This window comes from Callospermophilus lateralis, chromosome 2 (genome assembly GCF_048772815.1).
Source record: "Callospermophilus lateralis isolate mCalLat2 chromosome 2, mCalLat2.hap1, whole genome shotgun sequence".
Classification (NCBI taxonomy): Eukaryota; Metazoa; Chordata; class Mammalia; order Rodentia; family Sciuridae; genus Callospermophilus; species Callospermophilus lateralis.
The window spans coordinates 107,039,417-107,066,455 of record NC_135306.1 but is presented as its reverse complement, the minus strand read 5'-3'; the positions used below and the strand labels follow the sequence as shown (position 1 = coordinate 107,066,455).

The 27,039-nt window shown below is 34.5% G+C and overlaps 1 protein-coding gene across 3 annotated transcripts in view; it reads left to right on the top strand.

The window, feature by feature from the left end:
- Tbcel (tubulin folding cofactor E like) overlaps positions 1 to 27,039 on the top strand; it is a 57,114-nt gene that overhangs the window by 7,638 nt on the left and 22,437 nt on the right. For 2 of the 3 annotated variants that reach the window (XR_013090381.1, XM_076846258.1), the window contains exons 2-7: positions 11,459 to 11,607; positions 13,785 to 13,924; positions 20,698 to 20,879; positions 22,161 to 22,417; positions 25,064 to 25,190; positions 26,736 to 26,852. Coding sequence is in view for 2 of the 3 variants with exons in the window: in XM_076846258.1 (XP_076702373.1) it covers positions 11,475 to 11,607; positions 13,785 to 13,924; positions 20,698 to 20,879; positions 22,161 to 22,417; positions 25,064 to 25,190; positions 26,736 to 26,852 (956 nt within the window). In the remaining variant the exon portion in view is untranslated. The remainder of the gene's footprint in view (positions 1 to 11,458; positions 11,608 to 13,784; positions 13,925 to 20,697; positions 20,880 to 22,160; positions 22,418 to 25,063; positions 25,191 to 26,735; positions 26,853 to 27,039) is intronic. The other variant, XM_076846259.1, reaches the window with a different exon arrangement.

Sequence of the window (27,039 nt, the reverse complement as noted above, 5' to 3'; positions counted from 1 at the left end):
AGACTTGGCTACTTCATTCTTCACTCACGGTTTAAAATCCTCAAGTGAATTTTCTACATTAATTTCATAATGGTACCCAAGATTAGAACTGGAAATTTTGGGACTTGGCCTAATACATTTTTTTCTACCATCTACTTTATTTCTTTATTTTTTATAAATATTTCTATAGTAAAATAACCATTTTAAAATTTACCATTTTAACTATTTTAAGTATTTAGTTCAGTGGCATTAAGTATGTACACGTTGTTATACAACTATCACCACAATCCCAGAATTTTTTCATTTTTCCAAACTGAAACTCTGTACCCATTAATCTCCATTCCTCACTCCCCACCTTCTTGGCAACCAACCTTGGTACTTTCTGTCTCCATGAATTTGACTACTTTGTTTTAAACTCGTGTAAGTACATATACAGTATTTGTCCTTTTGTGTCTAGCTTATTTCCTTTAGTATAATGTCAAACATGTTATAACTTATGTCAGAATTTCCTCATTTTTAAAGTTGAATAACATTCCATTGTATGTATGTATGACATTTTGTGTAGCCCTTTACGCACTGATGGACACTTGGATTTTTTTTTCTACCTTTTGGCTATTGTGAATAATGGTGTAACTATCTGTTCTACTTGCTTTTGATTCTTTTGGGTATATTCCCAGAAGTATAATTGCTAAATTAAATAGTAATTCTATGTTTAATTGCAGAGTTTATTAATAAATACAGTTTTTATATTTTATAAAATGTATTTGCTATGAACGATAGAAGTGACTAGAAAACCTATCATTAGGATATATACTAGTTTCCAATTATGTGCAAAGTTCCAGTCTATGATAGATACAAAGAAGTGTTAGGATATGTATGATTCTTATTGTCAAAAAACTGGTCTGAGGATACAAATAAACACATGAAAATTACATCACAATACATGACTTTAATAATGTGCAGTATATGGGCCAAAAATGAAAAGATGACAGGCCAATATGTGATTATTTGCTCACTGAATATTTTAGGTAGTAACTACCATGAGCTCAGCTCAAAGGAAACCCCTTTAAGGTAAGAGGTATCTGAAAAAGTCTCATCTCTCAAGTATATTTTGAATGGGATGTTGCAGTATACATAAAATTCAGATAGGCAGAGAGATACTGGTGAGATCTTCTATGTAAGGAGGCATGCCATAAATATCAGATATTTTATTTTGTGATGACTCATTAAGTTGGCATTAATTAGCATAGTCCCCGGCCCTTAAAACAAATGAGACCAAATCTATTTAACAAAAATCACAAGTCTTCTCACCCTACATTCAGCTGCTATATTCATTGGATATTGATGGTAGTAATAATAGGGTTAGTAGATGTAACAGTAAACTAGTATTCTGTGCTTTCTTGTGCTAAATACTTTTTGCCTATATTTTCTCCTTTCATTCTCCAGTTAGGAACCATTCATTACCCTTCCTGTGGATGAGGAAATGGAGACCTGAAAAACTTCAGTAACTTACCCACTGTCACACACAGTAGTGGAATCAGTCAGGATTTACTTCCAGACATTTTAGATCCAGAAGCAGCACTTATTACTGTTGGGCATATTATGCCATTAGCAGTAAATGTGGAAGGGATTAGTAACTTTTTTTTTTTTTATGTGTAAACTTTCATAGCCTTTCTGCATAACTGATGTTTTAACATCTGGAATCCCTGGTTATTAGCTAGAGTGGTTGGTAATCACCTCTAGAAAGCAGAGTGATAAACTAATAGTTTGTTGCTAATGAGACTTGCCTTAACATGGTGGCTTCTGTAGAGCAGAGATAGTAGGGTAATCCATTCTGTAAACAGCTAGATAATGACCTTAAACTTGCGTGTTCACAGCTGAAAGAAAATGTACAGGTAGTTTTCTTCTGATGAAACCTAATCCATTTAAGAAAAAAAAAATTCATTGCCTGTGGAAAGACAAAAAAAGTTGAGAACAATTTCCCCCCCTTTTGTAACTAGATTAGGCAGTAGAAATGCTTCTTAGATTTTTGGCTATAATGATTTTCATACATTTTAATAAGTTATACTTCTAGAATTTATGGGGGTCTATATGCTGTTGATATGAAATTTTTGTTTGTTTTTGTGGTGCTGGGGATTGAACCCAGGGCCTTGTGCTTGGGAAGCAAACACTTTGCCAACTGAGCTATATCCCCAGCCTGAAATGTTTCATTTTTAATAAAGACAGCAGGACTAAACAGATTAGAGATGTGGAGAGCATAATATAGCATGCTGATTGGGCCACAGAAAACTGAGCAAGTGCCTTCAGTTTCCTCTCCTGTAAACAGACAAGTGGCAGTTTGTCTCTTTAAGAGAGTGGTTGTGGAAAATGACTAGGCTTTAAAATGATTGTTAATCTCAGGGTGGAGATACTTGGTTTGGAAACATCACTTCAAGAGTAAATGTGTCTAATTCTGCTTTGCATAAGTAAAACAACAAAGCCTTGGAATTTTTCCAAATCAAATCTGGGCCAGATAGAAAGGTAGGGGTGAATGTTAATTTATGAAGGAGTTGAGTGTGGGTTGGGGGAAGCTGTTGAAGTAAAGGGTGTTGTGAATGTTAAGTCATTTTTGTTGTGATTGTTGTGTCTGCTATGTGTTTTTGCTCTATATTTCAGAATCCCTAATTTAGCAGGGATAAGGACAATTGGCTGAAGACAACAATTTTGGACAATGAAAATCATATGTGTTTAGAAACATTTTCACACAAAGAAATACTTCAGTATAAATAGCAGTATTTAACTTTTTTCTCAAATTTCTAATAAAATAATTAAGGTCTTGGGTTGAAGCCTTTAGATTAGAATTTCAGGTGCTCTGTTTTTGTACAGTGGACTGCAAGCTTGGGAGTACCTGAATTTGCTAATGTGCAATTGTAGATGAGAAAACTTTGTCTCTTTGTCCAGTGTTCAATGTGCCTTAAATGTAGTATAATTCTTTACTAGAAGTCATTGACAGTTCTGAGGCTATATTTGTCACTGATGATGTCATCAGTGCAATGAAATTAAGAATTTTGGGTAGAAACTCCACTGTTTTTGATACTTTCAAGAAGTATGGTGCCATGGTAGGAAAAGATAGTAGTAGTCTCCTTTCAATAAGAATGATCAGGAAGAGTCTGAACTCATATTTCATCTGAAGTGTTGGTTTTTTAAATTACTTTTAATTTTCTACCAGGAAAAGTTGATGTGCCACATTATTTCACTTAAATGCCATGTAGTATACAGTTGAGAAAGAGACTTTGAGAAACAGGGTGGTCCTTAGGGTGTGGAATCATAGTGGCCTGGTGTGTTATGATAATGAATTTTATCAGCTAGACTTGTTTTGCACTTGGAATGCTAAAAGTTAAGTTAGTGAATTGGCTAACTATAATCATACAGAATAGTTTCAAAAGCTTTGTTTTCCTTCTTACTTAAAGGAGACATCCACTTGGATACATTATGTAATGCTCAAGGGCAGTAACTGAAATAGAATTGCAGGTTCTTTATAATACATAATTCAGCTTACTAATGAAATACTTTACAAACTTTCAAAATAGGTGGATAGTTATTAATGTGAAGGTTTGTCACAAGCTGTATAGGAAAAAACAGATGATAAAACTATATATCTAAAAACAACAATCTGTATAGAATTAAGTGTATCTACATAGCCTGGAAAGAGTGGTTTGGAAGGGTGTACACCATAAGGTGCTTCCTCATGCTCAGTGACCTTGCTAAATCTGTCACTGATGTCTCTGGGTATAGCTGTGGCTCTAAATATGCTTTAGACATGAAAGCTGTTGGTAACACTTATTTATATCCTTAGCTAATAAAAAGGGATACTACATGATGGGGGTTACAGGTTTTGCTGTAGTTATTGCTTGCATAATATTCACTTGGAAATTTTTGAAAACTCATTGGATGTTGTATTTTTAAAAAGCAAATACTTAGAAAGCAGTTGATTAACAGAACTTTATATATTGATTTATTTAATCTTTCGTGGAGGGAAAATATATAACATATACTTTTCCTGAGTTATTCTGTTTTATTGGGGATACACTTATGCTGAGGATCAGAAATGCTTATTTAGAAAACAAAAATTCCAATTACCTAAATGTACAAGTATCTTTCAGGGTTTGGGTCCAATGGGGAATCATTCAAAAACAAAGGTTTCTTTGGATGAGGTTAAAAGAGGAGTCTACAAAGTGAAAGTTAAATGGGCTAAAACAAAAGAAAAAAACAAATTTCTCTCCCCACACACCAAAACAAACAAACAAAAACCAGAAAGACAAGAAAGTTAGTAATCCTAAGAGATTCTTTGAAGATATGCAGGTGATATTCCTCCTCAGGTTTTGTTTTGTTAATTATTTCCAGTCTCCCTTGACCCCCAGTCTCACCCCAGATTTAGCCTATATCCTCTTTTGTCCTTTAAAAAAAAAAACAAAAAAAAAACAAAAAAAACTCTTAACCCTTGGTTTTCCTGTATAAGCTCTCCCCACTCTTCTACTTTCATCTAAGCCTCTCAAAATTTAGTTCATACTCATTCATTGTCTCCACTTATTTATTTCTTTAACTCCCTCTACTGTGGTTTCTACCACCTTGACTTACTGAAACTGCTTCTCCTAAGATAAACAAACTCCTAATTGCCCTATCCTTCAGGGATTTTAAAATTCTCATCATTTTGACTTCTCTGTATTCTGCATATAAAGATCAGTAATCTCCATCCTTGCACTACAATCATAGTGATCTATCAAAAATTTTCTTACTTTTATTTCAGCCCGAATAAGGTTGGTTATGATCTGATTGCTGTTACCTCTACCTTTTTTTTTTTTTTTTTTTTTTTTTTTGGTGATACTGGGGTTTGAACCCAAGGCCTATGTGCATACAAGGAAAGCACTCTGCCAACTGAGCTATATCCCCAGCCCTATTACCTCTACCATTGAATCTCCTGCCTCCCCAATGGGCCAACATATGTATTTTATGCGTTAGCTACTGTTGATGACCCATGTTTTAGATCTCTTGTGCCTTCGTGTACCATTGTCTCCTGTGCCTGAATGTTCTTCCCACCCTGTAATTTAATATTCATCTTTTACAGAGCCTCAGGATTTACTTACTTAATTCATCATGTTTCCAAAAGTTTAATCATATTTTATATTTTAGGTATGTATCATCTGGTATATTTCCTTCTAGAGTGTTGATGTCCTGAGGACAGGGTTTGGATTTTATTCATTCTCCCTTTCTTCAGGGTTAGCACAGTGTTTGACAGAGATTCAGCATCTGATACATGCTTGTTCTGTGAGATCAGATATTTTGTACATAAATGAATGGGTGAATAAGCCAAATTGGGATCAGTTGGTAAAATACAGAAAGAAATGGCAGATATATAATACTAAATGTATTTGTTGACTATATTTTTTATTAAACAATTGGTAAATAATCTCATTCTCAGATTGTTTTGTGAAGGAAACCTAAGTACAGAAAAAAAAAAAAAATCACTGACATGAAGTATCAGCTCAACAAAGGAACCTAAAGGTGAAATTGTGGAGCCTGTAGACAAAATGTTTAACCTGTTTTGTTTACAAATATTATTGGCAAAAGATTGGCAGGCAGCTTTTTGAGTGTAGTTTTTTTCACCCTACTCTGATGAATAGATAAGATTGATTCGTTGTATGTAAATGAAACTGAAAGTAATATTAAACTACTTGAGAATATTTTCCTTTTATAGAAACTATGAATACTGTTTTGAAGATTTAGCCTCATCCTAAATGAAGATGTTTGAATTATTGTTTCTTTTCCAAATTGTAAATCAGTTCCCAACTGTCTACTCTTCTAGTATATTGAAATCTGCAGAATGGCTTCCTGATGCTTGAAGCCCAGCTCTGTTCCTTGTTAGTCTCCACAGTCTGAGGTGACCCAAGGCCTGAACCTCTTAAGGCATCACCCCTCTTGATGTGGCTATAGACAGAAAAATTTGGATAAAATTGGGTAGTTTTTGTTGACACATTTAACTTGGTGTGCAAAGGCAAACTACAGCCTGAGGGTATTCTTCCAGCTCTTTGTGTACAATCCATAGTGGAGCTTTTGCTTTGTCCTTGTTAAAGCCATGGTGAAGAATAGCAGAACACAGAATCTTATTCCCTATTCATCTCAGTCCTTCCTCTTAGTTTCATTCTAGTTTGGTTTTGAGGCTTGGGTGTGTTTTGTTTCTGCTTACTTTTACTTTCCTCATTCTGTTTTACAAAATTATCTCTGTTTGGCCATCCATTTTATTTTCTACTTTCTTCCTCCCCAGTTCCTTTAAAAATTGTTATAATGTTGTATATTCTACATACAAAAATTCCAAGTTGGAATTGTTTGCATAAAAACTTTACAATAATGAGGAAATAAAAAATTGTGTAATAAAATATTGTGGCATTTCCAGATACATTACAATATTTTCCATTGTGAAAAGATGAGTTATGAATAATGTGAGTTCAAGGTTTCAAAGGGTAGACATTGAAAAGCGAATCTTTCTACCCTTCTTCTTTATTTCTTTTCTCTGGAGTCAGCTGTTGGTACTACTTTTACTCATTTCTGTTTTTTCACTCTGGAGATAGTCTAGATATATATACAATCCGGTAAATCTATTTTTATAAGATTTAAAATTTATATTTTGGCATTCTGGGGCATAGTATTTATATCTCTTGGGAGTTGTAAGTGAGGCTGGTAGTATTTATACTTTATGAAATACACTACTGCACATTGTTTCCTTGTGAAATGTTGATGTTGCATGAGACCATGAGGTTGGATCTAGTATATCTTCCAGTGTTAGTGTCCAGACGTGGCCTATTTCTGTTTTCAGTTGTGTTGAGTATCATACTAATTTTGATCTACCCTTTTAGTGGGAACATAAAATATAAATTGTTTGATAGCAATTGAGGGTTAAGTACTGAAGCTGAATGTTCTGTTCTGATATTTATCCACCTGGCAAAAGTGCCCTGAGCACCTTATCCTCCAATTTGTACTTTATCCTGATTTTTTCCAAGCACTTTACAAGAGGATATTATAGTCAGGATCTTGAGACACAATGGATTTGAGACACAGGCACACTCCACATTTGTTAATGGAACCAAGCAGCATCACCCAAGATTCCTGGCTCCTTGGCTTTAAGCACCAATTCAGAACATTTTACAAATGCATTAGAACTCTGCCAATTATAGAGGTAGACTGATGAAATTTGACACCTGCTATTTCCAAAAAGTCATAGATTATCCCCTATACCTAAAAAAACTTTTAAAAGGCTCTGGTTAAAGGATTTTTTTCTACCCTATATTTCCTTATTTTTCAGTCTTCTTAGTTTTCAGTCCTCCTTCCCCACCTATTGTTCCTCTTCAAATTGCCCCAAAAGATAGATTAGATTTATATTACCAATCCATTTTGCAGTCATAACATTCTAATTCAAAATCCACCTATCTAAGACTGCATCATCTTTATCACAGGAAAACTAGTGCAGTAGAGTATTCTGGAAAAGAACCAGCGAAGGCACCTGGTGTCGCTCTTCAGTCTTAAGAATAATAATTTAAAAAAAAAAATCCAGCCTGTTTGGAAGAATTATTCAAGTATGAGGCTGGATGTTTTGTTTTCTGCCATGAGGGAAAAAAATTTTAAGTACCCATGCTTGCTTGATTGAACCCAGTGGTGTTTAATCACTGAGTCACATCCCCAGCCCTTTTAAAAATATTTTATTTAGAGACAAGGTCTCGGTAAATTGCTTAGGGCCTGATTAAGTTGCTGAGACTGGCTTTGAACTCTTGATCCTCATGCCTCAGCCGCCCATGCCACATTGTAGACTCTCAATTTGTCTATAATTCAATTGTGTTTAAGACTATTGCCCTTGAATTATGTAGTGCAGTGGTTCTGAATTCTACAGATAATAGATGCTACTTAAACACAGTGACCATTATTTTGATAGAGTTCACCTTCCCCACGTTTTTTTTTTAATTCTTTTTGAATTGCCAATTGTATGAAAGATAGCAATGTAACTTCTTTGATGTTTTTGTTAAACAATTTGTACAGATTCTGTTGGCATTCAACTTGAGACAAGGCCTTTGATAAGAGCTCTGGTGCTTGTTCCAAGTGGCATAAGATATGCTTTATGTTGTCTGTTGTTGGTGGTGATATGTTTACTTTTTAAAAGATCAGCCTGAAGGTTCCCAAAGCATAAGATGAACACAACCCAAGCTCAAAAGTTGACACCATGAATATTAGGATAGAGAGTGCTCCTATGCAAATATTTACTATTTTATGTAGATAGAAATAACTATCTGGCACTCCAATTGTCTCTACCCCTAAGCTTACAAATGAAGATTTTTAAACAGAAGACAGTCCTGTATTTTCAAGGTGACTTGTGGTATACTCAATTATGAAATGTATTCTACAGTCTAATCTTTGGTAAGTTATAGAGATGAAACTTTGTTCAGTGAATGGACACATGCTCCATGAGCATCCATTGTGTTCTAACTATTTGAGAACTGATTTCACACAGTTGTTGTGGGAGTGGTCTTGATAGTGGTCTAAGAGATACGCCAAACTTAATGACTATATTAACTCATGCTTTTTAAAAAATTCTTGTGGCAAATCTGAGGGGAAGGTGGAGACCATCCATGGGTGAAAAAGATAAAGTAGAAAGGTTAGCTAACCAGCGTAAATGTACCCAGCTAGTGAGAGAACATAAGTTTCCTATGTCCATATGCTTTCTACTTTACCATAACTTTCACTTAAAATTAATAGCATTTGTATTTAGAGCTTTACAATAGCCCTTTAATGCAAATAATGTATTTATATATTTTAGGGCTCCACACCAACCCTGTAATATGAATAGTGTAGACGTTAATATTTTATAGATATAGATATTTGAGTCCCAGAGAGAAATACTTGACTTTCTTGATGATACAAAACTATTAAGTAGTGAAATCTGAGTGGGGTTTAAATCTGCTCCCCATCCTGAATTCTCTGCTTTTTCCACTTGGCACCCTGGAGGCAAATGATTTTAATAACTCAGCATTCATCAGCTCTTACTATGCATAGTGTGCTGCATCTGATGCTATGAATCGATACTGAAAGAAATAGAATTGCACAGTTTCACTCCCCTTTATAATTTAAAGTTGGAGTTAGGATGATAACATGAGAAATACCCAGTGTTCAGTATAATTAAACTATGTAATTACAAGTAAACCAGTGCATCCATAGTGAAGTAAATCTGTCTCCAGTAATGGTAAACAATTTGAAGAATATCTGACTGGTATCAAACCATTCTCTGAGAAACTTTTAAATGTTCATTCCTGTTGGTTTCTTCCAGGGAAAAGTATCAGTAGTCCTCCTTAGTCTCTCTGTAAGCCACTCTTGAAATCTATAACAATGTTCAGGTCTCTCCTATTTTGAGAGAAAACTTGTGATAGTTGTGTCTGATTCCCTCCTCTATTTTGTGCCTGCCAAGTTTACTATCCTGTCTTCCTTCTCCTTTTTTTCATTAAAGTCCTCAAAATATTGGCTGTATATGCTGCTCTTCTGTTGTTCCTTTTCTTTTTCTTCATGACTTTGCTGCTTCTGCGTGTCCTTTAAATATCATTGATTCCCATATTCTCTTGCCTACTGTTCTTATTCAGAGTACTTCCTATATTCTGATGATGTACAAATCTTCATCTTTGGCTAACATTTCTCACTCAAATTGAGACTGTTTTCCAGAATATTCCACAAGTGTCTCTAATTGAATATGAGTAAATTGGAATCCATAATTTTGCCCCTTAACACTGACTTTGATCATATTTTTTTGACTAATGGTACTAGTTAAAGGTAATGTAGTCACCTGGTCACCTGTACTGGAAACCAGCTTAGACTCCCCTTCTCTCTCAGTTCCTACAGTTCCTGAAAAGCTTGCTTTCTAAGTCATTTTGAATCTGCCACTATTTTCTAATTCTTCCCCCACTCTGGCTTTTGAGGTCCTTATTATCCTGCTCTTGTATTCTTGAAGCATCTTCCTAACTCTTCTTCCTGCCTTCACTCATTTCCCTCATATCCATCAACTATATAATTGCTAGGGTGAGTTTTCAACAAAACAATTGATAATTGTCTTCCCTTCCTAAAAACCTAATTTCTTCCTGCTTACCATAGGATAAAGCTCTGCTTCTTAATGTGGCACATAAGCTCTCCTTTGGGGTTCCTGTTTAGATGATGTCCTTTATGGTCATGCTGCTTTGGCAACACTGGATCTCTTGAGGTTACTTACATATGCCTTTGTACATTCTCTGCCTTCTTTCTGATATCCTTTCTTTGAGTAGTCTCTGTCCTCCTCTCTTTTTCTGATTGTTTTAATTTTTAAAAAGTAGTGTGATAACTGATAGTTAGGGTTAGAGAGGTTAAGTGTAGTTGCCAATATTTTGGTTGATGTATGATATAAGCATAGGCTAGCTCCTGATAATATGTTATCAGGCTGTTAGCATGTATTATCTCTTTTAACACATGGAGGAGTATAGAGAAAGTGCTGGAGTTATTGATTGTTTGGACCCTCAGCTGAGGTTAAGTAGAAAATCTTCTACCTAAACTCAGAACAAAAAGAAATGACATTCTATATTAGTAATTTCTTAGGCCGGGTGGTAAGTAACCAAAAAAAAAAAAAAAAAAAAAGAACAGTGGATTAAATAAAATAGGTTATTTATTTTCTGAAATTTCTAGAGATATTTACCTATATGGCAGTTCAGTCCCAGGAAGACCTCCAGAACTGAGACCCCTTTTAGCAATTGCTCCTCCTCCTCCATTAGGACATATTACTTGGTTCATAGTCCAAGGTGGCATCTGTTTTCTATTAAGTAGAATGAAGGACGACACAAAGAAGGAAGTCAAATAGAATACCTTGGCTGTCTTTTAAGGATGATTGCTGGACGTTGCCACAGAATATTTTATTTCTATCCCAATCAGCTAGACCTTATTTCTATTCCAATCAGCCAGAACTAGACATATATTTATTTCTAAATACAAATAGCCAATATACATATATGGTGTACATATGTAAAATTTCTATTACTGTGGAAGAAGAGGAAAATGAATTTCAAGGGTCAGATAATAAAAGCTTCATCCAAATTATTTAGCCTATACCTCTTCTTTTAGTCCTTTTTCCAGTTACTTACTGCGTGAACTCTATGCAATAGTGCAAAGCCTTGTTATCCTTGATTGGAAATGATCACCCCTCTTCTTAATCTTGGAATAGTTTTTATTACTTTGCAAATATCATATGCTGAGCTATGTTGCTGACATTTGTTTGCATATGTAACTTCCTTAAATCATAAGATCTTACCACAGTGTAATTTCCTGGGGCAGTGACCATATCTTCTATGTCTGCAATGCCTACTTTAGTGCTTGATAAATAATTGGTTCTCAGTAAATATTTCTTATATGAGTAAATAAATAATTTTGATGATTTCTTGGTTTCTTGTAGAATTTAGGAAAGAAAGATGGACCAACCTAGTGGAAGAAGTTTTATGCAAGTATTATGTGAAAAATATAGTCCTGAAAACTTTCCTTACCGTCGTGGCCCTGGGATGGGAGTCCATGTCCCAGCCACACCTCAGGGCTCTCCTATGAAAGGTAAGAAAGATGGGACCTACACATTTATTTATTGGAGCTTACTTAGGAAGTCAGTTCACAGAATTACCTTGTTTACAAATTATTTTCTTTACTTAAAAATGATGAATCAAATAATCTTTCCCCCTTATTTTGGTCTCAGATTTTAAAGAACCTCAGTACTTATTTTCCTCCAGATTGTCCACAAGGAGTTGTAGTTATACTTCAAGGGCAAGAATAATGTTCAAGTGGTAATATTTCTCTCTTTTTTTGCCCAAAAATCATTTATTTATTTATTTATTTATGGCAGTAGAGTGTATTATGACATATTTATAAAAACATGAAATATATCTTCTTCAATTAGAATTCCATTCTTATGGTTGTATGTGATGTGGAGAATCACTGTAGTGTGTTCATATATGTACATAGGAAAGTTATATTAGAGTCATCCCACTGTCTTTCCTATCCTTGTCCCCACTTCCTTCCCTTCATTCCCCTTTGTCTAATCTACTGAACTTCTATTCTTTTTTTTTAAAGAGAGAGTGTGAGAGAGAGAGAGAGAGAGAGAAAGAATTTTTTTTAATATTTATTTTTTTTTTAGTTTTTCGGCGGGCACAACGTCTTTGTTTGTATGTGGTGCCGAGGATCGAACCTGGGCCGCACGCATGCCAGGCGAGCGCGCTACCGCTTGAGCCACATCCCCAGCCCCTGAACTTCTATTCTTGCCCCCTCTCATCCTCATGGTGATAATATTTCAAATGCATGTTGTTTCAAGGATCCTGGAGGGTACAAATAGTGCATGATTGTCCTGTACCCTCAAAGAGCTTAACAGCTTAGCTGGACAAGGCAGTCACATTTACAAAGATAACACAAGCTAGTTTATGTTGAGCCAGAGGAATGACACAGTGATTTAATAACCAGGAAGGGTTCAAAGCTGTGAGACTTGAATTAGTCTTCAGGAATGTAGAATTTAGTTATAAAGCCGATAAAGACCTTCGAGGGGAAGGATTAGATATGAGCTAAATTCTATAACTAGAAATGTGCAAGGTACATTTTTGCTTGCCTTTCAGCTTAATGTTGTACTTAACAGATCTTGGAAATAATTCTTCGTAATTAAGGGGGATTAATAGTAAATTGTTGTTTTAGTTCTTGTGTTCAGAGGTTACCAAGTGTTTGTTATTTCTCAATACAGTTTTATCACAGCATGTGACCTGGAATGGTAGAGAGACATGGACTTCATACTTGACCATTTTTTTTTTTTTCTGGAATCCATTCCCATTTTGAGAAATTTGATACTGAAAAATACTAAGTTGGAAAACCATGTAATTTGAAGCCTCCATTAATAAAGCATAAACTTTATGAGATCTTCTTTTTCACCAAGTGGAAAAAGAGTGGTTGAATTCACGTTTTTTCCCTTTTAGTAGATATAGTAAGAGTGATTTTACTGACATATGTATTTTTGAGCCAGGTAGTACTCAGAGTTGTTACCTCAATTTGACCAAATTCATTAAATATTTCAGATTCTGAAACACTTTCTCTCATTGCAATTATAATTTAAAAGAAGGTTAATTTTCAAAAGGGACAAATTCTACATGGATATGAAAAGGGTATAATTGGTAGACAAATATGAAAGAACCAGATGTAGAGTTTTGAAAGGATCTGCTTAAGTGAGGAAGATTTCTTCAGTGATATGAACTTGAAGAAAGAAGTTGTTTAGTAGGTTGATTATCTAACAGTTTGAGGTAATTTTTACAGGCAGCAAAAGGTAAAGATTCACATTAGTCAGAGAGAAAAGAGTTACCCTGAATACTTTTGGACTAAATTAATGGGAGAAAAGAATTAATGCCAACGAGAAGGTGGTGACAGTCCAGGCATGCGTTTCATCTGGTGTTCAGATGATAAGATAATAGTGTGGATGTTGGCTCTGTTGTGGTAATTAGGATGAAGAGCCCTACCAGAGTTAAAGCTTGGAAGAATTTTGGAGGTACTGGTTCTGTGCTTTTGAACTTCTCCTGGGCTATAGTTAGCTACCTCCCCTTAGCATTCAGGATCCTTGGAGCCTGTTAACATCCTGTATTTTCTGGGTCCTTTTGTAATTTCACACAGTTTGATTTTTGTTTCTTTATGGTTCCTGAGAGCTGAACATATGTAGACAAGAGTTAGGCTGATGTAGAAAGTGTTTTGTGTCCCCTGTGATTCAGATCGCCTCAACCTCCCAAGTGTACTAGTGTTGAACAGCTGTGGAATAACCTGTGCAGGAGATGAAAGAGAAATTGCTGCCTTCTGTGCTCATGTGTCGGAACTAGATCTTTCTGACAACAAACTCGAAGACTGGCACGAGGTAAAATTTTTATAATGCTGAGTTTTGGCAGTAATAGCTGTTGTATTATTATTTATTTTGTAATGTGTTCTGCTGAATTCTGGTTCTCACTGGGATTCTTGTCTATATGTTTCAAGATAAATAATTGACTGTATTAACTACTTATGATGATTTCACAGTTAGTTTTGTTACTGCTAACTTTTTTTCATCAATGTGAAAAGCACTGAGGAACTTTTTATTCCAGGCATCAAGAGGTTAGTGAGTCTACAGAGATCTATACTGCTTACAATGCATTAAGTTTTTGTTTCCGTAGTTTACACATCCTACACTTATTCTCTATGTCTATTTCAATTTTTGTTACTATAAATTGACATAAAATTGCTAGAATTTGAGCTGGGTGTTGGTGACATGTGCCTGTAAGTCCACAGACTCAGTTGACTGAGCAGGAAGATCACAAGTTCAAGGCCAGCCTTGATAACTTAGTGAGACCCTTAGCAACATAGTGGGACCCTATCTCAAAATAAAATGTAAAAAGGACTGGGATATATCTCTGTGGTTAAGTGCCCTCGGTTCAATCTCTGGTACAAAAAAAAAAGGTAAATAAATAAATTAAAAGAGCTGGGGATGAAGCTCCATGGTACAGTGCCCCTGGGTTTAATTTCCACTACCTCGGGGGAAAAAAATTGAAATCAATATTATAAAATATTAATTCTTGTTATTGAAATTTATTTTAAATATTTTAGAACTTCTGTTATATTATCATGATCCTCTGACAGTTTAATACAACATGTCTTTAGACCTCAGAGTAATTGTAAATTAAGTACACAAATAATAGATAACATTGTCTTATTATTGTAGATAACATCACTCACCTGATTGTAACATTCCTGATGAGGGTACCTTGAAGAATAAGGGAAAAACAATTCTTCCTACTTAGTTCATTTTCCTGCTTTAATTTAGGCTCTTGTATTTTGCTTTGACTACTGGAGAAGTTTGCTAATGGGTTTTCCTGGGTCTGGTTGTATGCTCTATTTTTCCATAGTGCCACCACAAACTCCTTTCAGTATATGAATAATGATATGACACTATTGCATGAAGTCCCTTACGTGCTTTTTGATGCTTTGAAACCACAGGGTCTGGACTCATTCAGCATGGCCCTTCATCATATGGCCCTTTGCAGTGTTTGAAAATTTATCCCCATTTTAGCCATATACTTTTTATAGCCCATGATAAGTTCATGACGTGAAAAACTTCCTTGCTTCTATTCCTTCTGAACTGACTGTGCTCTTTTACCTCTTGTCTCCCTGGCCACTTCTATTTTTCCTTCAAGACTTGACCCAAGTTGCTGTTTCTCTGAGGAAATTTTCCGTGGTTTCTCTCAGCTACAATCCTATGATTCCAGAGCACTTTACCATACTGCTGTGAAAGGATTTATCACAGCATAGAGTAATCACTTGCTTACCTGTTTTCCTACTAGACTGTGAGCTTATTTCAAGTGGAGGTTTTTATCTTTTTTATTGTCAGCACCCAGCATACTAGGTGGCCAAAAAGTTTGTTGAATGTGTTAATGAATAAATGATTATATCTTAAGGATTGATCAAAACCACTTGCTCTAACTTTTCCTGTAATCTCAAGAAATTCCCCTAAAATGTTAATGCTCAGTCTGCTCAACCAGACTTGCTGATAAGATTAATAATTGAAGCACTTTGTAAATATTGAATGCTATACAAATCCTAAGATGGCTTTCTTGTTTAAGCAAAGAATCTGTCTATAACCTAGTTTGTTCAATCTATTTCATAATCTTGTTAATCTAGTAACTACTCTTGGTTATATTTTCTGCTTTTATTAGATTTTTACTAAAATTTTTTGGGTATGTTTCACCTGACTTCTAAGTGATTTATTAATATAAGCAGATTATAGGACTATTCTAAGAATTTTTTTCCAGTTGTACATTTATTTGTTCGAAAAAAAAAAATCCCTGTTTGTGCTTTTATTTATGCACTTATCTAAGCAACTAGTATAGTTCACTATTGGACTAATTGTTATCTGTGCCTTCTGGGTCCTTTGAGATACCAAATTGCCATGCACGCTCTGTCCACACTGCACAAATACAATAAGAATGAGCTTGTTAATCCTCCTCTGTGATTCTCCTAAGTTCTGTACTGGTAAGATTTGTGGTCTGTGTTGGTGACAAGTCAGACCAAATCTTCTTGTGAATCAGTTCAGCTGCTATGGTCCTTGCCGAATCTCTAAACTTGTTTCTTTGGGAGTAAAATTTCACAGGCTTTGTGCTTTATGTTTTGGCCTGCACTGTGATTATGTACATGAGCTTTTGCTCACTAGTAAGAACAGTTTAATAATGGTATAGTTGCCACTTCAGAGGGAAGATGTATATAATATGGATTAGAGCTTATACTAAGTAATTCAGCCTTTCCTTTGCTTGGATAAAAATCTGTATTAAATATTCCTCAGGTCATATTGATCTATAGCCAGAGGCTCAGCTATTTATTTGTACTCTGCACTCAGTTTTTACATTCCTATATGTGTTCAGTAGTCCATCTTTAGGCAATTTTTTTTTTCAAGACAAGACTTTTATTTCCCTCTCTCATCAATTCTTTTTTTTTAATTTATTTTTTTATTGTTGGTTGTTCAAAACATTACATAGTTCTTGATATATCATATTTCACACTTTGATTCAAGTGGGTTATGAACTCCCATTTTTACCCCGTATACAGATTGCAGAATCACATCAGTTACACTTCCATTGATTTATATATTGCCATACTAGTGTCTGTTGTATTCTGCTGCCTTTCCTATCCTTTACTATCCCCCCTCCCCTCCCCTCCCCTCCCCTCTTCTCTCTCTACCCCCTCTACTGTAATTCATTTCTCCCCCTTGTATTATTTTTCCCTTTCCCCTCGCTTCCTCTTGTATGTAATTTTGTATAACCCTGAGGGTCTCCTTCCATTTCCATGCAATTTCCCTTCTCTCTCCCCTTCCCTCCCACCTCTCATCCCTGTTTAATGTTAATCTTCTTCTCATGCTCTTCGTCCCTACTCTGTTCTTAGTTACTCTTCTTATATCAAAGAAGACATTCATCTTTAGACAATTTTTAAGTGATGTTGGTTGCTGCTGTTTTCAACTTTCCATTTTCCAGTTTATTTTTGTCTTCATTATTCCTTTATATTTCCTCCTTATTTTTAACTGTAGTTGATCCCAATCTTTAGAGTATGTAGAGCTCAAAGAGATGGAAGAAATACTGAGAGTAAAGGAGTATTGATTTTTAGCCTTGATTAAACTCTTTGCCAGGCTACAGAGACCTCATAGGTCACTGTTTTTAAGACATTACATTTCAACCCCATTACAATCTATATGTCTGATTACCAGAAAGATCATTTGTCCCTAGTCATTAACTAAGTTCACCTCAGCCAGTATTGATAGAGCAGTGTGGAACAAAATAATGTAGTAGGTTCTTTCAGTTTCTGAATGGTCACTAATGTTACGAGTAACTTCTTTTGAAGTTTAAACTGTTGGCTGCTATAGATCTAAAGGCTAAAGTGAAAACAAGTGAGAAATGTAATACTTTTGGAGGAAGAAAAGATTTGCCACCACCCTTCTAAAATTGGGCACTTAGGTATATAAAAAATGCATTTTTAGTGATTGACTTTAATTTGGGGCTGACTAGAATTTTGTCTGACATTTCCCAAGGTATCTCCTTTTTTTTTTCTTTTCCTTATCAAAACCATTTTATAAAAGAAATTAAACCAAGTAGTTAAGAGGAGGGAGGGATTAGCTAGTCAGGTGAAGGAGTGAATAGCTTGGGTATAAATTACAGATTGTTATCTTAAAGCCCTTTCTTCATTTTTCTTAAATCTTTAGTTTCTTCCTTTTTATATGCCACAGTGGAGGATCCCCTATTAAGTCACGGGACTGTGGAGGATTAAGGGGTGATCTAAGTTCATTTCCATGTTTCTGCAAATAAGCAGACTCACCTTATTCCAACTGGAGGAATCATTTTTATTTTTAGAATTTAAAAAAGGGCAGTTAATATACTGCTCTAGAAACTCAACAAAATGTTTGTCAGGAAATTTTCCATCATAGTACATTTATCTGTGTGATGAATATTATAGTTTCCTGAATCTTATCATTGATTTGAGGTAAACCCCAAAGAACTTTTTCATTTCTACCCTTTAAAGAGAAGATATTTATTTCTATCATACATTATTTTCCTGCTTGAATTATGAGATCCTAGTCCAATTTTATATTTTTAGGATATACAAGTCATTATCCTAAGTCTGCGTTCTCACTGTGCAATAGTGTAGACAGACTGTGAAGATTATATCACATATCTATTAGTTTTGGGAAACCTCCCCAAGAAATTGCTTTAAAACCCTTAAGTTATCCATTTTTTACTATTTTCCTCTTTGTTAAAAAATAAAATATTATATGGGGATGTTTAGCGTAGGGCTTATGTTTTATTTCTATTTAACTAGATTTGTACTATAATTAGTGGGTTTTCTTCATGTTTTAAATGCTTTAAAGCAATTTCCACTTTTTTAGCTTTAAAAGAAGTATGGCCAGCCATCATCTTTTTTATGAAAATCTTTCATATTGTAAATATTGAAGTCATAGAATATAGTAAAGGGTTGGTCCCTGAATGAACTTTTTAACTGTGTTATAGTCACAGACTAAACTCCAAATTCTGGCCATCTGTTGCACAGATGTTTGGTACCATTTGATTACAAAAGGGACCAAACAAGAAAATATGTGTGGTTGGTATAAATTCCTTACACTTTAAACAGAAGCCTAGTGTATTTTCTCTAAAAGGCAGCTAATTTCTTTGTTTGAAAATGAGAACAAAAGTGGCACTCACTTCAAAGGGTTACTGTGGGGAATAGATGAAATAGTGAAATTCATGAGGAACTTTCCCTCTGACTTCTCTGAATTTTCTTGGAGTTAATCTACTCTCACTGATTTTAGAGCTCCTTGAAAATACACAGTTGATCTGTTGTAAAGTACAGATTATTTTTTCTTTCTCCCATGGTTCTCTACTTTTTATATACTTTTAGTATTACCTCCTTGAGTTCTGAAAAGAAACATATTCAGGTTCCAACCCTGCAGCTGGTCCCCTCTATGAACCTTCTTATTCAGTATTCATGGTGGAAACTGGGAATCTGTGTATTTTAAAAATTCTACCAATGATTCTGATGGCTCAACAAGGTTGAGATACTGGTTCATACTATTCTTATCATATTAGTATTAGTTACATTTATTGAGTGATTTTGTGTTACTAGTTTATTTGGTAAATGTTAGGTGCTATTAGTATTAGTTACATTTATTGAATGATTTTGTGTTACTAGTTTATTTGGTAAATGATAAGTGCCTTGCTGTCTCTGCTTTTATACAATTTGCATGTGATTTAGTTTCAAAAAGATGCCAATTGCTGTGCTGAGTACATGACACATGTATCTCATTTAATGTTATCAGTATTCTATAACATAGATGGGTACTGTTTTCCTCATTTTATGAATGAGGAAACAGATTTGGAAAGGTTAAGTAATTTATCTGAAATCACACAGCTAGGAATTGTTGGTAGCTGGTGGCTCAGCAGTAGAGCGAGCACTCGCCTTGCACATGCAAGACCCTGGGTTCGGTCCTCAGCACCACATAAAAATATATGAATAAAATAAAGGTATTGTGTCCAACTACAACTAAAAAATAAATATTAAAACAAACAAACAAAAAACTAATCCTAACTACTGTTTTCTATTCCCTTTTTCATAACTTTTAGATCCACGCTGCCTGGCTGTTTAATGCTTAATATACTTACTGGGCATTTAACATTTATTTCCTGCTTGTTTAAGCCAGTCCTTTGCATTGATTGTGCCACCTACTCTTCAATTGTCAGATCATTTTTTTTTTCTGGTTTTATTTGTGGTATATTAGTTGTGGTCTATTGAAAAAAATATTGTTTCTGATTTTTGAATTCCAAATATGATATTTGGGACTTAGTCAAGTTATTTAATGTCTATGAGCCTCTGTTTCTTCATTTATTAGAATGAAAGTAGTCTTGTAAGTTCTTCTGAGAATATTATGAAATAAACCATATCAAAAGATATTAATATTGTGAGGAGCAAAAAGTTATGTTCAGTCATTTGCTTTTTTCCCCTTCTTAGCTACCAGGTTGTTAGCTAAATCATTACAGTGATGACTGTGCTTTCTCTTTTACTATACAGTTAGGGATTCTTTTGACTTTTAAGTACAGTTTGGTACATCTTTCAGCCAAAATGAAACTTTTCTAAGTGATTGTGACTGTGCAGTCAATTTTGAACACATGAATTGTTACCAGGTGGTTTTAAGGAAACCTTTAATTAGCCTTAATGTTGTGCTGAGAATGAGAGAAAGAAGATATTCAAAGACAATTGCATGATCCATTCTCAACTCTTTAAAAATTTATGGCCTAGAATGTCATCTAAACTATCTTTTTATCTTTTTTTCTCAAAGAGTACATCATTATAGAACAGAGTCAGAGACCTTGCTAATGGCGACATAGGAAATCTTTGTTTTGTGCCATTGTGTGTGTAGGCTACTATTTCATAGGATGAGATTAAATTGTTTGCCAAGATTTGTTGAAATCACTTATGCTGCTCTGTGGGTACCATCACTAAGTAGGATCCCTGAGGTAAATGGCCCTTTGCCTGGGGACCCTCTCATTTAGGCCTTCTTGAGTGTGATTGCTGTTTAAAAGCTCTGATTACCACCTGATATGCCTTTCTTTTTTTCTCTTTCTCTAGGTCAGTAAAATTGTGTCAAATGTTCCCCAGTTGGAGTTTCTAAACCTGAGTTCCAACCCTCTGAATTTGTCAGTTTTAGAAAGAACATGTGCTGGGTCCTTCTCTGGGGTTCGCAAACTTGTCCTCAACAACAGCAAAGCTTCATGGGAGACAGTCCACACAATCCTACAGGAGTTACCAGAGTAAGACCTGAGAGCATGGTGGACAGGGAGCTATGTTTCCATCTGTGTTAGTACATAGAATTACTGCTGATCTCCTGTCTCAGAAATACTAGATCTGTAGATTGAATGGAGAAAGAGGTTAGAAAAATTAAGTAATTAGAAAAGGGTGTGAGGGTAATCTGGTAGCATTTCCAGTTGAATACTTGTTCAGTGTTGAATAGCACCAAGACATGGGATATGTCATCCTTTGGCTAGAAAATACCCCTGAGAAGCACTTATCACTTCTAAATCAGCTCAGCCTTTCTCCATTTTAATCTTCTGATTACCCGATTTAAAAAATTTTGCCTTAGTCCTTTTTGTTGGGAGGAAAAAGAAAACCATAGAAAATACATTAGCATTTAGATGATTAAATGATGAGAAATTGACCTGCTATTCTTTTCAAAAATTTAAGAAAGAAATTATACTTTTGTTTGTCAGTTTAGAAATGTTTTATTTTTTGTTTATGTCTGTCTTTGTTTATGCTTATAAGTTTGCAAAAGATGTAGTCTAAAGAAATACAGTTTCTTTGGCTTAATATGGAAATTATCAAAGCCCTTCAGAATCTCATACTACTTACTGTATTTTATTTTGTCATTGTCATTCTAATGAGATTGGTTTCCTCACTGCATCCATCTTCCAGCATGGTACTGAATGAGCTTTTAAATCCCATTCCACTTAATAATCAGGTGACCTTTGACAGGCTACTTAACTTTGTTGAGCTCAGTTTCCTGGTCTGTAAAGTGGGCATAATTATTTTTACCTTACAGAAACAGAAATGAAATAAAATCTATAATGTTCCTGATATAGGGCCTGATACAGCAGAGATTCAATAGTTGTTATCATTTTCAATTTTAAATATTTTTATGTTGTTTTTGGAATTTCCTTTTATCTCCTCTAAACTTATACAAGTCCACCTCTCTTTCAAGGCCATATATTCTTCCCTGGTTATTCCAACTAAAATTTCAGCTTCATTTCTGTATCAATCTCTATGCAATTAGTGCTGCTTAATTTAGCATTTAATTTTTTAAGCACAAAATTAACTTGGTACTAGCTTATATCATTCTGTTTTACATACTTTAGGTTTTGTCTTCCTAGCTATACAGGGTATTGAGCTTCAAGAAGACATCTTTGTATTTTCTCTATTATAACTACCAGAGTATCACATGTACTAGGCACTCATTTATTTATTGAATGAATAAAAATAGGCATAAGGTAGAAATGAAATTGCTTTAAACAATGAAATATTTCCTTTTCTCTTTGCAGTTTGGAGGAGCTCTTCCTGTGCCTTAATGACTATGAAACAGTGTCTTGTTCTTCTATTTGCTGTCATTCTCTTAAGCTCCTACATATAACAGACAATAACCTCCAAGACTGGACTGAAATACGCAAGTTGGGAGTGATGTTTCCATCACTGGATACCCTTGTCCTAGCCAACAATCATTTGAATGCTATTGAGGAGCCTGATGATTCATTGGCCAGGTTGTTTCCTAATCTGCGATCCATCAGCCTCCACAAGTCAGGTGAGGTACAGGCTTGTTCTCATTCTATATGCAAATTGATCTGAGCTTATGCATAAAATGCAATGAAAGTATATTTTTTTCAGTCATAGCTCTACCTTTTTATAGGATGAATTTTCAACATGACATGCAGGTTGCCTGTTGATTGACTAAATTTAAGACATTCATTTTCATAAATGTTCTGGTAAATATTAAGTGGCCTAGCATTATATTAGTAATTTATATTTTATACATTAAAGAGGTCATGCTATGAAAGGGGTGAAATAAAATTGATGAATTGGTTGGTAAAAGACTGAGTAAAAAGAATTATAAACTAGATCATTTATTTGGGCTTAGGGTATGGAATTTTACCTACTATGCCTTTTCAAATGCTCCCTTTCTTGTGATCTGTAATTGTCAGTGTATTACTATTGGATCCTATGTATTATAGAAATGGATATATTTAGCCTATGTCTTTTTTAAAAAATATTTTTTAATTATAGATGGACACAATACCTTTATTTTATTTATTTACTTTTATGTAGGGCTGAGGACCGAACCCAGTGTCTCACGAATGCTAGGCAGGTGCTCCTCCACTGCGCTACAACCGCAGCCCTAGCCTATTTCTTTTTTAATTAATAAACTTAATTTTTATGAACAATTTTAGATTCACAGCAAAATTGATAGAAAATGACAGTTCCCACATACTCACAATCTTCCTCACTATCAACATCGAACACCAAAGTATTAATTTGTAGTATTTCAGTCAGTGAACTTACACTGATACATCATTATCTAAATCCATAGTTGGCATTAGGGTTCACTCTTGGTGTATATTATTATACAAATGTATAATAACACATATCTACCATTGTGTATTTTACTGAACAGTTTCACTGCCTTAAATTCCCTCTGCTCTATTTATAACCACTAACTCTGGAAAATTGATCTTTTTACTATCTCCAGCATTTTGCCATTTCTAGAGGGTCATATATATTTGTAATCATGCAGTAATAGCCTTTTTTAGATTAACTTCTTGGACTTAGTAATATGCATTTAAATCCTTCATGTATTTTCATGACTTGATAGCTCATTTCTTTTTATTGTTGAATAATACTCTATTTTCTGATGTACCTCAGTTTATCTATCATCTTCTGAAGGATATCTTGGTTGCTTTTGAGTTTTGACAGTTAAAGGAAAGCTGCTCTAAATATGTATGTGCAGGTTTTTGTGTGACATAAGTTTTCTACTTGTTTGGGTAAATACTAAGGGCATGATTGCTGGATCATATGGTAAGAGTATATTTAGTTCTAAAAAAAACCTGCCAAACTGTCTTCCAAAGTGGCTATGTCATTTTGTATTGCCGCTGGCAATGAATGAGAGTTCCTGTTGCTATATATCTTGCCAATGTTTGGTATTGTCAGTGTTCTGAATTTTGACCATTGTAACAGGTGTGGTATCTCATTGTTTTAATTTGAAATCCTCTTAATGACATGATAGTGAACTGTCAACTTTTTAAGTATTTTGTGCATTTTTAATTGGGTTTTTCATTTTCTTGAGTTCTTTATATATTTTGCCTAGCAGTCCTTTATCGGAAGTGTCTTTTGAAAAAAAAAAAAAAAAAAAAGTCCTCCCAATCTGACTTCTCTTCTTATTCTTATGACATTATTTTTCATCCTATTTCTTAAACAACTAACCTATAACACAGCAACAACAAAAAAAAACCCATAAACTTATTTCAATTCACCATGTAGGTACTGGATAGGAAATAAATTTGAATGGCCAGTATTTTGTACAAGGAAGCTATTCACTTTACAGTTCGACACACCCTTCTGGGTGGAAATGCCATTATCAGTGAAGAGGACAGTTGTGACTTGGGATAGTTTGTTCCAGAGTCCTCCTAAGTTATTCCTCTGTCTTTACCTTTACAGATGGTCATCAGAAATAGGAAGGGACTTTTTTTTGTTCTCTGAAATGATTATCCTGTGTTGTAAAATTGACCACTTAATTATCATAGGAATATTTTTTCTATTTGGAAATCCTGCCTGACTTGGAAATCAAATATTATCTTGGATGATATATTTGCTGTCAACGAAAGAGGCAGTTTCATTTTAGGACTAAAAAATCTTAATGTGTTACATGTTCTCCATATTCACAGATTCAGGTTTCTTGCTTTTTTTGTTTGTTTGTTTGTTTAATAATGTGTTGTATCTATTTCCCCTTTAGTTTCCATTTTTCTTTTGACCTTATTCCATTTTCAGAATTTTTCAGGTAAAAATGTGAGAATGACAACATTACTTCTGATCCATGAATCTATAAAGTAAAATGAGTTGGTAATGTCACTTTTTTAAAAAAAAATTATGTAATCATGGCATGCATCCTGTTTATTGAAATTACCTGTGACCCTGATTATATAAGCCATTTTGATAGAATCAGAAGACAAAAGGATGTTGAAGAACAGGGCTGTCAGTCCTTGACCACTGAGATCACAAAGACTGGGGAAGTTTTTATGGTATCTTACTGTATTGGATAGGGAAAAATTGCAGGCTCTCTAATTTATGATGTTCTTAACATTTCAGAAATTATTAATAGAGTTGCTTTCTTTTTATGTTTAGCTTCTTATTTGTGTTCTTTTCTGGATTAACTTAAACAGTATCTTTCTTGAATTAGGTTTGCAGTCTTGGGAAGACATAGACAAACTAAATTCATTCCCCAAACTTGAAGAAGTGAGATTGTTAGGAATTCCTCTTCTGCAGCCATATACCACCGAGGAGCGCAGGAAATTGGTAATAGCCAGGTCTGTTGTCCTGATTTCTTTTGCCTTCTTTTCACAGGGCCTTATTGTTTCATTAAAGAGATGGTGCACTAATTGGGGATAGTGCCCTGTGAATTTATCTGTCTCTTGAGCAGACTATGCCTAAAGGAGCTGCTTCTGTAGCTTCCAGTCTTGGATAAAAAGGAATGTAATACAATGGAGAAACCACGGAATGCAGTTGTCCTGCTGAGGCCACTGAAAAATTTCCTCACAAATCTTTCTATTTTTATGCTTTTCAATACTAGAATATTTGAAGTCCTCTTTTGGGTCACAAAGTAAAAGTCTGTATGATGGGGAATCATTTTTATTGTAGTTGTCCTCATTTTCTCTGTTAACCTAGTGGTTACTTAAAGTGCAAATACCTGGAAATTGAGCTATTCAGCAGCAGCTGTATTTTCTTCTTGAATATATATTTACGTAAGTATGATTACCATCATTATTATCTTCTTCCTCTGACTCCCCTGCATTTCTTGTCTCAGACACTGCCTCAAAGACTACTGGAATTTCCCACAAGTGTGTATTTTTTTTATGAACCTTCAGAAGAAATAAAATTTTGGCTGAAATGGAAGGGGCCATGGAGCTTTGCTTTATTCTCTTTGTGCACTGCACATGGTAGTTTTGAAAGAGAAACAGTAGGCTTTAAGGTTCCCTAAAGAAGAGTGGTTCTTTAAACAGGATATTGATCTTTCTGACCAACTAATGCCCCACAGAACCTCCTGCTTTACAGTTTTTAACATACATATTAGTATCTTCTGAAGAAAGAAATGTCAGCATATTTTTCTTTAAAGAGGAGCAAGTCTTGAAGAAGACTCTATGCTTTATTTTCTTTATGCAATCTTTTGAAAATATAATAAATTAATTCCTGAATTATATAGCCATATTGTAGTAACTCTTCTCTAGACCAGTAGTATTTAATATGGTGTGAAATTTTACACCTATAGGTGTAAAATTCAGACAGACATGTTTCAAGTGTTCACAGACACACACGGCAAGTGGCTGCCATATTAGGTTCAGAAATAGGAAGGGACTTTTTTTTGTTCTCTGAAATGAGTGCTATAGGTGTAAAATAGATACTGGATTTCAAATAATTTATATGAATAAAAGAATATAGAATAGCTCATTAATTATTTTGTAACCTTGAGTACATGTTGAAGTGATTGTATTCTGGATATGTTGGATCAATAAAATAAACTATTAAAATTAATTACACCTATTTTATCTTTACTTAAAAAAATGTGGCTACTAGAGAATTGAAAATGACATATGTGGTTTAAATTGGACAGTGTTCCCTAAAGTCTTACTTGAAAGATGAGGTAGGATTATGAAAGGTTAATATCTCATCCAAAAATCAGACCAGGTTTTTGGCCCTTTTTTATGACTTTAGTTTATGTTGGTATTTACATACAAGCAAAACTACACCAAATGTGTCCTTTTAAAAGAATGAGACTGGGCCTCATACCAATTGTTTTATTTCTAAAGCTAAATGTTTTTAGTGTCTTAAAATGTCTTTTTGTTTTTCACTTACAGATTGCCATCAGTTTCCAAACTTAATGGCAGTGTTGTTACTGATGGTGAACGAGAAGACTCTGAGAGATTTTTTATTCGTTACTATGTGGATGTTCCACAGGAAGAAGTGCCATTCAGGTAAAAAGGGGCCCTTATCAGGATAGCAAAACACTTAAGAGGTTGAGCAACTTAAGAACTGTTGTTTTATGGCAAAATCAAATAATTTGTGATTGACTTCTTCTTAAAGTACTTCAGTGATAGTTTTTTTTTGTTGTTGTTATTGTTTGTCTTTTTAAAAAGGAAGAAACATAAAAGCAAACCAGTT